At 38.7% G+C, this 15,011-nt stretch overlaps 1 protein-coding gene and 1 pseudogene across 2 annotated transcripts in view; both read left to right on the top strand.

Annotated features, from left to right (window-relative positions):
• The window catches only part of PRKD1 (protein kinase D1), a 347,146-nt gene that overhangs the window by 259,827 nt on the left and 72,308 nt on the right, over positions 1-15,011 (top strand). Inside the window, exon 5 of one of the 2 annotated variants that reach the window (XM_024982052.2) lies at positions 14,611-14,634. The exons of the other annotated variant lie outside the window; for it this stretch is intronic. Within the exon in view, the coding sequence (XP_024837820.1) occupies positions 14,611-14,634 (24 nt within the window). The remainder of the gene's footprint in view (positions 1-14,610; positions 14,635-15,011) is intronic. 2 annotated transcript variants of the gene reach the window in all.
• On the top strand, positions 74-14,603 carry LOC101905493 (AFG3-like protein 2; annotated as a pseudogene).

Here is a 15,011-nt window from a genome sequence, read left to right as displayed (position 1 = left end):
CAAATATCCAACAGCTTTGAGTTTGCTCTTATCTGTGAGCTTAGAGCAGTTTTAAAATCTGTGAGGTTTCATCATGGTCATGGAGCCAGAGCAGCACAAGCTAATGTGTGAATGTTGCAAAACATAGTTTGTCAAAATTTGGAAACCAGAGATAAAAGATGTTCTTTACTGAAGATTATTAGAGTACTTTGTAGTATAGCTGACTGTTTATTGTGGGAGAAAATTTGCAATTTTCTCTGAAAAGATGAAGGTATTTACTTGTTTGGCATTAATGGCATATGTGCCGATGTATTGTCACAGTCACACTGATTGACAAATGTCATGAGAAAAACAGCACGTAGTACTTTAAATATTCCCATAAATATCTGTGGATATGACTTAAATATTTTCTTTAAGAAAGTTAAATTTTGATTTTCCAGACACTCAAAGCAAAGCAAAAATTGTGATAATCATGTGCAACGTTTAAAATAAGAACTTTTTTTTCTGAAATAAGCTAACGGTGTGAGCTTAGAAATCCTACGTTTACTTGCTCTGACAGTAGATATTACAAAAAAACATTTTATAATCTAATTAGTGTATCAATTAAAGAGAAAAAATAAAAATTATGAAACATTTAGGTTAAATATAATCCATGGAGTGGAGAGGGGTAATGCATTTTGAAACCATCTCTACAAAGGTCATATTAATTAATTTATTGTTTGGAAACTATTTTATTGTGATCTTTATATCACTTAAATTTTGTTATAGCATAAACTAGATTATCTAAGTCAAATGAATGCTTATTTCGATAAATAGGAAAAGTCCATACTCTGTTACTATGACTTTTTTGGGGGGAGTTTCTTGTATTTTCATGAAGTGAACCTGTTAGGGTAAGGCAGGCAGTAAATCCCATCAGTAGCTAGTACTATATATTATATTCTGGTGACTATTCAGAATACATGTGTGTGATTATATATTTATTCTAGAAAGTTGTATTAGAATTAGTGATACTCTTACTGAAAGGTGCTTAAGTCAAATTCTATTTACTTTTTCAAATAATTCTCATATTATCTTTCCAACTCTGAAGTTTCTTGATTTCATTTGAATTTTTCTAAGTATTGATTTTACAAGTTAGCGGTTATTCTTGCTTCAGGATAGACGCTTTTAAACAAGTTTAAGAAACAGAATTGTAAATTGGTTTGTATTGTTTTGAGTTTTACCAGGAAAAGATTTTTAAAAATTAGTTAACATTTCATAAGGTTAAACTCTAAAGTTATTCATCATTAGAATAGACTAGAATCTAGATAATTAATGCTGAATATTTTTCTTTTAAAGCTATCTCAGTTTTTAATAATATATACATATATGCACATATATATGTGTATATATACATCCAAAGATCATATATATATCATTTAGAGTTTATAAATATGAATTAAATTATTATATGCTTGCATATGTATAATTTATATACAAATTTAATTTAGATTACCAAAGTCTTTAAGCAGGTTTTTGTGTTTTTCACCCAGATCATTTAATTGCTTTAATTGCTTTATTTAATCAAATTACTTAATTATTTAATTGTTCAAATTACTTGATTATAAACTATATTGTACACCAGGTGTCAAATTCATTAGTGATTTATTACTGAATGAAAATTTTATCATAAATGCTTAAAAATATGTTTGAAAAATGCATTTTAAAAATGAGATTTTCAACTATATTTGCCAAGAATGCTTATAAAAGTTTGATCTAATAAGATATTTATGAGGTGGGAAAATTTGGGGCCACAAGATACTTTGAAAAGTATTACATAAACTTTCATAACCTTGTGTAAAATGCTTTTCAGGTAATCTTTAAATGAAAAATGCCTGTGGGAATAGTGTGTGTGACATACCGGCTCTCAAATGTGTGTTTTACATCATCATAGCCCTTTGTGTCCCTGACGGGTGCCTGTGTGTCTCTCTTTGCTTACTCGGAGTACAGCAAATATGTCTCTTTTCATCTCTGGACAAAACACCTAAGACCAGTAACTATAGTTTAAAAGTTATAGTGAATGCCTGCTGCTGCTGCTGCTGCTAAGTCGCTTCAGTCGTGTCCGACTCCGTGCGACCCCATAGACGGCAGCCCACCAGGCTCCCCCGTCCCTGGGATTCTCCAGGCAAGAACACTGGAGTGGGTTGCCATTTCCTCCTCCAATGCATGAAAGTGAAAAGTGAAAGTGAACTCGCTCAGTCGTGCCCGACTCTTAGCAACCCCATGGACTGCAGCCCACCAGGCTCCTCCGTCCATGGGATTTTCCAGGCAAGAGTACTGGAGTGGGGTGCCATTGCCTTCTCTGTGAATGCCTAGACAAAGATAATATTATGGTAATGATTTAGAATATTTTAGTCCCATATACAGTAAAGAATATTTCCCACTTCTGAAAAGAGTAACGGCCTGTATAAAGGTGGCGTCGCTAACTAATGCCACTAGACCACCCGTGCTGCATGTCTGCCGTCAGTATGGATTTTGTCCCAAATGTAAGAAAATGACTTTCTCTTCCACAATAGATTCCTTGTTTTTACCTTAAAAATCATCACTTCACATACAAATTAAAATATTGCTAATCCTATTAATTTACCCATTTCTGGCAATTATGTTGAACTTGGATTTCTATAGTGCTGCTAAAATAGAAAGAAAAGTATAACAATATAGATCTTCAGTTCAGTTCAGTCGCTCAGTCGTGTCCGACTCTTTGCGACCCCATGAATCGCAGCACGCCAGGCCTCCCTGTCCATCACCAACTCCCAGAGTTCACTCAGACTCACATCCATCAAGTCAGTGATGCCATCCAGCCATCTCATCCTCTGTCGTCCCCTTCTCCTCCTGCCCCCAATCCCTCCCAGAATCAGGGTCTTTTCCAATGAGTCAACTCTTCGCATGAGGTGGCCAAAGTACTGGAGTTTCAGCTTTAGCATCATTCCTTCCAAAGAAATCCCAGGGCTGATCTCCTTCAGAATGGACTGGTTGGATCTCCTTGCAGTCCAAGGAACTCTCAAGAGTCTTCTCCAACACCACAGTTCAAAAGCATCAATTCTTTGGTGCTCAGCCTTCTTCACAGTCCAACTCTCACATCCATACATGACCACAGGTCTGAGTTCTTGGAGATGTTTGTTGGTGTGGGTCCAGCTAGAGTCCGTGACTTATTCACCCTTGCTCGGAAGAACGCCCCTTGCATCCTCTTCATCGATGAAATAGATGCGGTGGGAAGGAAGAGAGGCAGGGGCAACTTCGGCGGGCAGAGTGAGCAGGAGAACACGCTCAACCAGCTGCTTGTGGAGATGGATGGATTCAACACAACCACCAATGTGGTCATCTTCGCGGGCAGCAACCGACCGGATATCGTAGACCCAGCTCTGGTGAGGCCGGCCCGCTTCGACAGGCAGATCTTCTTTGTTTCTCAAGGACCGCTGGACATTAAGGGAAGAGCTTCTATTTTCAAAGTTCACCCCCAACCTCTGAAGCTGGATAGCGTCCTGGAAAAGGAGAAGCTGGCGAGGAAATCGCATCATTGACCCCGGGGTTTTCAGGAGCCGATGTTGCCAACGTGTGCAACGGAGCTGCTTTGATCGCCGTGAGACACCTTTCAGATTCCATAAACCAGAAACACTTTGAACAAGCAATTGAACGAGTGATTGGCAGCTTAGAGAAGAAAACGCAGGTCCTACAGCCCGAGGAGAAGAAGACAGTGGCATACCACGAGGCAGGCCACGCAGTTGCCAATTGGTACCTGGAGCACGCAGACCCCCTCTTGAAGGTGTCCATCATCCCATGAGGCAAAGGGCTGGGCTACGCTCAGTACCTGCCCCGGGAGCAGTACCTCTTCACCCGGCAGCAGCTCCTAAACCGCATGTGCATGACCCTGGGCGGCCGTGTGGCCGAGGAGATCTTCTTTGGCAGGATCACTACCAGCGCCCAGGACGACTTTTGCGCAAAGGGACCCAGAGTGCCTACTCCCAGATTGTTCAGTTTGGCATGAACGAGAAGGTCGGGCAGATCTCCTTTGACCTCCCACGTCAGGGGGATGTGGTGTTAGAGAAGCCTTACAGCGAGGCTACTGCCAGACTCATAGATGATGAAGTACGAATCCTTATCAACGATGCTTACAAGAGGACAGTAGCCCTCCTCACAGAGAAGAAAGCTGATGTGGAGAAGGTTGCTCTGCTGTTGTTAGAAAAAGAAGTGTTAGACAAGAACCACATGGTGGAACTTCTGGGATCCAGGCCATTTGCGGAGAATTCTATATACGAGGAGTTTGTGGAAGGCACCGGCAGCTTGGACGAGGACACCTCACTCCCCGAGGGCGTGAAGGACTGAAACAGGGAGCGTGAGGGCTCGGAGGAGCCCGCGGGAGAGAAGGTGACCAGCCTGGTCCAGGGCGCCAGCCCTGCATAGCTCCTGGTGCTGCACCCTCAGAGCCGCCCCAAGGGCACGGCGGGAAGGGGTGCTTCGTCCTTGGCCTCGGAGGTCACGGGGCGGGAGTGCGTCCCCAGCCTCCAGTCTCCTGTGCCCTCACATGGGGGTGTGCTCACCATCACCCGCCCATCACTCCCACCTCCCTCAGAGTCTCCCTCTGTGATGGGCTATGAAATTAAAGAGTATTTCTATTTGATTTAATATTTTAAAGTAGGAACCCAAGCTACATGCTGCTGTTCTGTGATGGAGTGGTTTTCTAGGAGAGCTGTGTAACATATTTAAAAATATGAATGTACTGTGTAAATACGGCTTCCTTATGTCACAAATAAAGTGTAAATGCTGCGTTTTTCCTTCTGAAAAAAAAAAAAAAGGAAAAACCATAGCCTTGACTAGATGGACCTTTGTTGGCAAAGTAATGTCTTCTGCTTTTTAATATGCTGTCTAGGTTGTTCATAACTTTCCTTCCAAGGAGCAAGCGTCTTTTAATTTTATGGCTGCAGTCACCATCTGCAGTGATTTTGGAGCCCCCAAAAATAAAAGTCTGACACTGTTTCCACTGTTTCCCCATCTGTTTCCCATGAAGTGATGTGACTGGATGCCATGATCTTCGTTTTCTGAATGTTGAGTTTTAAGACAACTTTTTCACTCTCCACTTTCACTTTCATCAAGAGGCTTTTTAGTTCCTCTTCACTTTCTGCCATAAGGGTGGTATCATCTGCATATATCAGGTTATTGATATTTCTCCCACCTATCTTGATTCCAGCTTGTGCTTCTTCCAGCCCAGCGTTTCTCATGATGTACTCTGCATATAAGTGAAATAAGCAGGGTGACAATATACAGCCTTGACGTGCTCCTTTTCCTATTTGGAACCAGTCTGTTGTTCCATGTCCAGTTGTAACTGTTGCTTCCTGACCTGCATACAGATTTCTCAAGAGGCAGGTCAGGTGGTCTGGTATTCCCATCTCTTTCAGAATTTTCCATAGTTTATTGTGATCCACACAGTCAAAGGCTTTGGCATAGTCAATAAAGCAGAAATAGATGTTTTTCTGGAACTCTCTTGGCTTTTTCCATGATCCAGCGGATGTTGGCAATTTGATCTCTGGTTCCTCTGCCTTTTCTAAAACCAGCTTGAACATCCGGAAGTTCACGGTTCACGTATTGCTGAAGCCTGGCTTGGAGAATTTTGAGCGTTACTTTACTAGCATGTGAGATGAGTGCAATTGTGCGGTAGTTTGAGCATTCTTTGGCATTGCCTTTCTTTGGGATCAGAATGAAAACTGACCTTTTCCAGTCCTGTGGCCACTGCTGAGTTGTCCAAATTTGCTGGCATATTGAGTGCAGCACTTTCACAGCATCATCTTTCAGGATTTGAAATAGCTCAACTGGAATTCCATCACCTCCACTAGCTTTGTTCATAGTAATGCTTTCTAAGGCCCACTTGACTTCATATTCTAGGATATCTGTCTCTAGGTCAGTGATCACATCATCGTGATTATCTTGGTCATGAAGATCTTTTTTGTACAGTTATTCTGTGTATTCTTGCCACCTCTTCTTAATATCTTCTGCTTCTGTTAGGTCCATACCATTTCTGTCCTTTATCGAGCCCACCTTTTCATGAAATGTTCCCTTGGTATCTCTAATCTTCTTGAAGAGATCTCTAGTCTTTCCCATTCTGTTGTTTTCCTCTATTTCTTTGCATTGATTGCCGAGGAAGGCTTTCTTATCTCTTCTTGCTATTCTTTGGAACTCTGCATTCAGATGCTTGTATCTTTCCTTTTCTCCTTTGCTTTTCGCTTCTCTTCTTTTCACAGCTATTTGTAAGGCCTCCCCAGACAGCCATTTTACTTTTTTGTATTTCTTTTCCATGGGGATGATCTTAATCCCTGTCTCCTGTACAATGTCACAAACCTCCGTCCATAGTTCATCAGGCACTCTTATCTATCAGATCTAGGCCCTTAAATCTATTTCTTACTTCCACTGTATAATCTTAAGGGATTTGATTTAGGTCATACCCAAATGGTCTAGTGGTTTTCCCTACTTTCTTCAATTTAAGTCTGAATCTGGCAATAAGGAGTTCGTGATCTGAGCCACAGTCAGCTCCCAGTCTTGTTTTTGTTGACTGTATAGAGCTTCTCCATCTTTGGTTGCAAAGAACATAATCAGTCTGATTTCGGTGTTGACTATCTGGTGATGTCCATGTGTAGAGTCTTCTCTTGTGTTGTTGGAAGAGGGTGTTTGTTATGACCAGTGCATTTTCTTGGCAAAACTCTATTAGTCTTTGCCCTGCTTCATTCTGTATTCCAAGGCCAAATTTGCCTGATACTCCAGGTGTTGCTTGACTTCCTATTTTTGCATTCCAGTCCCCTATAATGAAAAGGACATCTTTTTTGGGTGTTAGTTCTAAAAGGTCTTGTAGGTCTTCATAGAACTGTTCAACCTCAGCTTCTTCAGCGTTGTCATCAACTTTGACAGTAAACTGTATCCATTTTTCTAGCTATGATGTAGTCCATTTTTAAGAAAATCCAAAATGTAGATAATTAATGGCTTAATATCCCTGCAAGAGTGTATATCTTTTTGTACATCATCACTTGTGTTAGAAGGAAACAAGAAAAACTCAGTAGGTACTTAAGAGGGCACACTAATATGTTTTTCATTATGTATAAGTAAACTTATTAAGACTAAATCAGTTTTATAAACTTTTAGACAGTTGCAGAAGGGAAGTCAAGATTCAGTCAGTTCAGTCGCTCAGTCATGTCCGACTCTTTGCAACCCCATGGACTGCAGCACGCCAGGCTTCCCTGTCCATCACCAACTCCTGGAGCCTACTCAAACTCATGTGCATTGCGTTGGTGATGCCATCCAACCACCTGTCCTCTGCTGTCCCCTTTTCCTCCTGCCTTCAATCTTTCCCAGCATCAGGGTCTTTTCAGATGAGTCAGCTCTTTGCATCAGGTGGCCAAAGTATTGGAATTTCAGCTTGAGTATCAGTACTTCCAATGAATATTCAGGACTGATTTCCTTTAGGAAGGACTGGTTGGATCTCCTTGCAGTCCAAGGGATTCTCAAGAGTCTTCTCCAATACCACTGTTCAAAAGCGTCAGTTCTTTGGTACTCAGCTTTCTTCACAGTCCAACTCTCACGTCCATACATAACCACAGGAAAAACCATAGCCTGGACTAGACGGACCTTTGTTGACAAACTAATGTGCTTTTTAATATGCTGTCTAGGTTGGTCATAGCTTTTCTTCCAAGGAGCAAAAGTCTTTGAATTTTATGGCTCAGTCACCATCTGCAGTGATTTTGGAGCCTCCCAAAATAGTCTCTCACGGTTTCTATTGTTTCCCCATCTATTTGCCATGAAGTGATGGGACCGGATCTTAGTTTTCTGCATGTTGAGTTTTAAACCAACTTTTTCACTCTCCTCTTTCACTTTCATCAAGAGGCTCTTTAGTTCTTCTTTTCTTTCTGCCATAAGGGTGGTGTCATTTGCCTATCTGAGGTTATTGATATTTTTCCTAGCAATCTTGACTCCAGCTTAAATGATCCAATTAGTTTATTTGTGACTTACACATCATTTTTTAAAAAGTTACAGATGTTTGTGTGGTATTACGGAAAAGTTAAAGAAAGTCATTTATTTGAAATCATGTTACGCAAGGCTTAGACTTAGGCAAAAAGTTAATAATTTACTCCAGAAGTTTTGCTCCTAGCTATGAAAAAGCTTGTATCAATCAACTCTCCTATAAGGGACAATTATAAAAGCTGAATAAAGTATAACAGAACATAATAAAACAACATTTAAAGGTACCCAAGAACAACCAAGACTGTTAGGATTTGAGGGACCAATGCACCAGACAGCCCCCCCCAGCTAAGAAGTACCTGGCTCAGAATGTCAGTAGTGTGGAGTTTGAGAACCCCTGATGTAGAACAAAGCTGGAGAATTCCCAGACATACCAGCATTAAGTCATAGTTAAAACAATGTGGTGTTACACAAGATTAAGTATAAAGACAATGTGGTATTACACAGGAGCAGAAAAATATTAATAAACCAATGAACCAGAACAGGAGGAGTCCAGAAGCTATGTGCATGTACAGACCAACTAAGTTTTGACAATTATACCTCTGCTGTGAGAAAAAGATTTTTTCCAACAAGTATTTCTGTATATATATGTGGGAAATATGAATCGTGACCTTACCTTATACCACATGAAAATAACTTCTAGGCAGATTAGAAGCTTCTAGGAAATAACATAGAAGAATATCTACAAGAATTTGAGTCATGAGAAACTTTTAAAAATAGGACTCAAACACAGACAAAGGGAAAAAACTGATAAAGGCACCATTAAAAGTAACAAATTGTTTTCAGTGAAATATACCATTAAAAACTTGGAAAAGCAAATCATAAAAGAAGACGTTTTCAATATATATAATATGTGTGTGTATATATATATCTTATAAAAGACTCATATCCAAATGTATGAAGACCATCTGTGAAACTTCAGAAGACAGACAACCTTATTTAAGATATAAGCAAAGTACTTGAACAGCACTTTACAAAAGAAGACAGCTGATAAGCATTGAAAATATATTTTGCATCATTCGTTGTCAAACAGTCTAAAGTTAATCTACAGTAAAATATCTCTACACCAGGGGTTCTCTGGTAGCTCAGCTGGTAAAGAATCTACCTGCAATGCAGGAGACACTGGTTTGATTCCTGAATTGGGAAGATCCCCTGGAGAAGGGATAGGCTACCCACTCCAGTATTCATGGGCTTCCCTGGTGGCTCAGATGGTAAAGAATCTGTAAAGAATCCGCCTGCAATGCGGGAGACCTGGGCTCAGTCCCTGGGTTGAAAAGATCCCCTGAAGGAGGGTACAGCAGCCCTCTCCAGTATTCTCGCCTGGAGAATCCCCATGAACAGAGGAACCTGGCGGTCTACAATCCAAGGGATTGCAAAGAGTCAGACACAACTGTCTAAGCACAGCACGGAGTACCTAACATTGGGAGAAAACAACTGATAGTAACAAGCATTGTTGAAGATATTGAACAACTGGAACTCACATACACTACTAATGGAGATATAATTTCGTTTAACAACTTTGGCATTCTGGTTGGCAATTATCTTCTAAAGCTGAATATATACATATCATGTGACTCAGCAGTTTTACTCCCAGGTATATATTTACCGGAAATGTGTATAGACATACATGGAAAGATATATGCAAGCATTTAAAAATCTTTTTAGACTTCACTTTTTAAAGCAGCTTTAGGTTCATGGCAAAATCAAAAGGAAGGCATAAAGAGTTCCCATATACCCCCACGTTTTATCATAGCCCCCATACATGCAAAGCTCCCACACATTATCACCATCACTCAACAGAGTGGTACTTGTGCTAATACTGATGAACATACATTGATACATCATAATCACACAAAGGCCACGGTTTGCTTTAGTTCATTCATGGTGTTATACATTCTGTGGATCTGGACAAATGTATAATGACATTTACTCATCATCATGGTATCATATAGAATATTTTCACTGCCCTAAAAAGTCCTCTTAGCTCTATCTATTCTTCCTTCATCCCCTCCACCTAACCCCTACAATTAATGATTTTTTTTTTCACTGTCTTTGTGGTTTTGGCTTTTTTAAAACATCATATAGTTGAAATCATACAGTACGTACCCTTTCCACTTTGGCTTCTTTCACTTAGTAGGACATATTTAAGTATCTTCTGTGTCTTTTCATGTCTTGACAGCTCACTTAATTTTAATGTGGAATAAGTTATTATTCCATTGTTGTGCTGTCCAGAGTTGTCCCAATTTATCCATTCACCTAACAAAGGACATCTTGGTTGCTTCGACATGTTGGCAGTTATGAGTAAGGATACTATAAGCATCGTGCATAGGTTTTTGTGTAAACATAACTTTTCAGCTCTTCTAGGTAAGTATCACAGAGCGTATTTGCCGGATCATATGGTAAGTTTTATCAGAAACTGCCAGTCTTCTAGCTAGTTGCACCATTTTGCATTCCCACCAGCAATGAATGAGAATCCTATTGCTGTACATCTTTGCCAGCATTTTGTGTCGTTGCTCTGGATTTCACATTCTGAGAGGTGTGTTGTAGTGGTTTCTTGTTGTTTTAACTGGCATTTTCTTGATGACATATTATAATATGAAACTTTTTTCATATGCTTACTTGCCATCTGTATATCTTCTTTGGTAAAGTGTTTATTAAGGTCTTTGGCCCAGTTTTAAATTGGGTTGTTTTCTTATTGTAGAATTTCAAGAGTCCTTTGTATATTTTGGATAACAGTCTTTATTAGATGTGTTTTTTGCTAATATTGCACAAACGTTTTATCCTAGTCTGTGACTTGTCTTCTGATTCTCTTGACATTGTCTTCTGCAGAGCAGAAGTTTTTCATTTTAATGAAGTCGGGCTTATCTTTCATGTATTGTCTCTTTGGTTATGTATTTTAGAAGGCATCACCATATCCAGGGTTACCTAGGTTTTCTTTTATACTATCTTGCTGTCTTCTGTGATTTTTATAGTGTTGTGTTTTACATTTAGGTCTGTGATTCATGTAGAATTAAAATGACTTAAATTAATTCACTTCTCATATCCAAGTACTAACCAGGCCCAACCCTGCTTAGCTTGTGAGATCAGACAAGGCCGGACACAGTCCGGGTGGAATGGGCATAGACAAATTAATTCACTTCTTAATTTAAGTTAATTAATTTAATTATGTAATGTTTGTGTCTAAATTCGTTTGTTTATATGTGAGTCACCAGTACCATTTATTGAAGAGACCATCTTTTCTCCATTTTATTGCCTTTGATCCTTTGTCAAAGGTGAATTGACTGTATTTATGGGAACCTGTTTGGGGACTCACTATTCTGATTCATTGATCTACTTTTCATTCTTACACCACACTGTATTGATTATTATAACTTTATAGTAACTCTTGAAGTTGAATAGTATCGGTCCTTTAACTTTGTTGTTCTTTTCAGTGTGGCATTGGCTATACTCCGTCTTTTGCCTCTCCAGATAAAATGTAGAATCACTTTCTTAATATCCATAAAATAATTTGCTGCAATTTTTATTGGGATTGCATTGAATTTATTGGTGAAGTTGAGAATAACTGAGGAATTGACAGTATTGAGTCTTCCTAAATGTGAATGTGGGATATCTCTATTATTTAGCTCTATGATGTCACTCATCAAAGTTTTGTATTTTTCCTCTTATAAATCTTATTCATATTTTTTACATGGATACCTAACGATTTCATCTTGTGGGGCAGGGGAGTGGTGTCAATGTGAATCCTACTGTTACAAGCATGTTTTTAGCATTTTTATTGATCAGAGCTAAAAGCTAGAAACACGTAAATAATGGTAGAGTCATACAATGGGATAGTAGTATATAGCAATACAGCAATAGAATTGAGGAACTGTTGATTCCTTCAGCACCATAAATGAATCTCACAAAATAATATTTGGGGAAAAAATGGACACAAAGTTTATATGGTTATGAATCCAGTGTCTGAAGTTCTGATCAATAAAGACTAAAAGGAATCAGGAGAGAACCATTCTGGATGCTGGAAATATTCTGTATCTTGATCTGCGGAGAGGTCCGTGCTTTTATGTTCATCAAGAGGTACACCTAGAATTTTCTGTACTTTATGCCATAAAAATTGTACCTCAGTAAAGATATTTTTAAATGACAATAGTGAGTACGTATCCTAATAGAAAGTTACAAAGTCACTACGATTCTTCATCCCAAGTCATGTGAGAAAAGAATGAAATGTTGTATCAGAATAATTAATAATTAAATTTAACTCTGAGACTCCTGTCAATCAAGTTAAAGTTATAGAAATTGCATTGTTCAGTCACAAAAATCATAAATTCTCTGGTAAATGAAAGTAATATGCCACAACATCCTAATATATATAGTATTCATTTACATAGTAAACATTTTCTATAGTAGTCTTCACCACAGATATAAAACTGTTATTCATATGATCTGCCTTCAAGGAGGAAACAAAAATAAAAACAAAGCTCTAGTAAAATATTCCAACCACCTTCAGAAAGAACAGGTGGTTCTCTTTTTCTTGGTGACCTATGGACATTTCTGGTGATTCTAATTTGATAGCAAGGGAGAAATACAGAGGTGTGTGATTCCCCAAATTTTTTTCTTTAAGATAATGGTGCTATAAAATACTATCCAAAAACTCATTGTCCTAGTCAGGTAAGATTAGGAAATGCTTTTTTGTCCATCCAAGTACTGGCATTCAGAGTATTCATTGAGCATAGTTATGGTTCACAGAAGTCCTACGATAATGAAATCAGTGCTCCTAAACTTACTCAAATATGGAATCCCCTTTTCTCACAAACCCCGGAAATAACCTAATGGGAAAAAATACTCTTTTAGACATGGCAACTTAAAGGAGTAAGTCAATGCATGTTGCCTAGTCCATCTTCAAGTACCGAGCACTGAACCAGCAGTAAGCTAGAGTTGAATTCTGATGATAGCCCAGCATAAAGACATTCAGAGCTACACTGGAAGAATATCCTGTGCTTTGGATATGAAATATGTTGATGACAAGGATCATATCTTATTTTAGAAATTGAGGAAATTTGATTGGCTTCTCTCAAAGAGAAAGTTTTGCCTCTGTGTAAAAATGTTCCATAAAAGTACATTGAAACAGTTATATAATTTCTCCTCCAAAATCATGTTTGCTGCTGCTGTGTCACTTCATTCATGTCCAACTCTGTGCGACCCCATAGAGGGCAGCCCACCAGGCTCTGCTGTCCCTGGGATTCTCCAGGCAAGAACACTGGAGTGGGTTGCCATTTCCTTCTCCAATGCATGAAAGTGAAAAGTGAAAGTGAAGTCGCTCAGTCGTGTCTGACTCTTAGCGACCCCATGGACTGCAGCCTACCAGGCTCCTCCATCCATGGGATTTTCCAGGCAAGAGTACTGGAGTAGGGTGCCATTGCCTTCTCCGAAAATCATGTTTGGATCTGGCCAAATGAGCCGTTGTTGTCCCTGAGTTGTGCTCATGCTTCATGTTAATCCAGTAATCTAACACAGGTATTACTGAGTAACAGTTAATCTTAGCAGAACCTCAGTGTGAATATACATCACTTTCCAAAGTCTCTGACAAAATGGTTTAGCAGTAGATTGCTTAGAATACTTAGGGATTGAGAGAAGAAATACTGGGATTTTTCTCAAAGTGTAATGATTTATTCCATACCAGAAATATTAGTGATTTCAAAACACAGTCGTGCATTTTTTGTTTAAGAAAGTCAACTATTTTTAGTTTAGATTTGATTTCTAGTTATCAAATAGAGGTGACCCCCAAAGCTTGAGGAAACAGAGATGAAAAAAAGTGTATTCAGCATAAATTATCAGATACTTGTTTACTTAACTAAAATGTTTTTTTCATGGATATTCCTCCTCTTAAAATTTTTTTAATAACCTTTCAACTTTTGAAAGTATATTTCAAAGTATATTTCAAGTATATTTCAAACTTGGATGAAATCAGACAGGAAAGCAATGCTATGCATCAAGGACTCTAAAATGAGCAAAGAATACACCACAGACATATTTCTCTCATTAAAACTCTAAGCCTGTATTGGACTTCCCAGGTTTGTACAGCACTGACTGATACTGATTATTCATCAGCTTATTCTTGCCTGAAGGCAGATAACAACTGTGTCACGTTTGATTACTTGGATGACCTTTTCCTTTCTTTTCCCATTGAGAGGATGAATTACAGTGAAGAAGATCTCATCTTTCACTTAAAGGTCAAAATGCTTCGTTCTGTCTCTGATTCATTTTCAACAAGGTGAATGAACTGTCTCTCATCACTGACACTGATATGTAGATATTTTTTTCACCTCTACCAGCGCAAAACTATAAACTCTGTTTTTGCCATCTTAAAGTCTCCACTCCCATTTAAATATTAAAAAGTAATTTCTAACCCAGATGTTTCTGTTCCACAAAGACTGATGAGTATCACATTTTGCTTTTTGTTGAAAACAGATCTATTATTTGCTAATAATATTGTTGAGCAACATGCTTTGCTTTATTCTAATAACATGGTTCTCTTATCTTTTTCCTTCCTTTATTCTGCACCGTTGTCTGCTTTTTGCTTTTTACAACTTCATGTTTCAGTCTCCTGTGAGTCCTGGCTTTGAGGTAGGTACTATCTCTACTTAGAAATGTGCTTCACTATCTTTTTGTAAACCAGCATTATAATACTAAATTAACATCAGACAGTTATCTGTTTTGATTCTGTGATACTCAGGTCGGAATTTTAGCTCAGAATCCAACCTGTTGAACTGCAGAAAGCCCACAGGTGGTGTTGGTGGTTGTTTTCTTTTCCTGATGTTATTGTTCAAATTTTCACAGTCTTCGGTAAGACAAAGAGCAGTGCAGGCTTTAGACCAATAGATGGTTCGTTAGATTAAATTTTGCCCTTAGATTCCTTGATTCCATAACATTGTTGTCTTTTCTACGAAACTGAGCAGACCAGCTGAGAAGAGTATAGAACACAAAAAAGAACGGAACACTGG

Source organism: Bos taurus, chromosome 21, assembly GCF_002263795.3.
Source record: "Bos taurus isolate L1 Dominette 01449 registration number 42190680 breed Hereford chromosome 21, ARS-UCD2.0, whole genome shotgun sequence".
Lineage (NCBI taxonomy): Eukaryota > Metazoa > Chordata > Mammalia > Artiodactyla > Bovidae > Bos > Bos taurus.
This window is presented reverse-complemented; position numbering and strand designations above follow the sequence as displayed.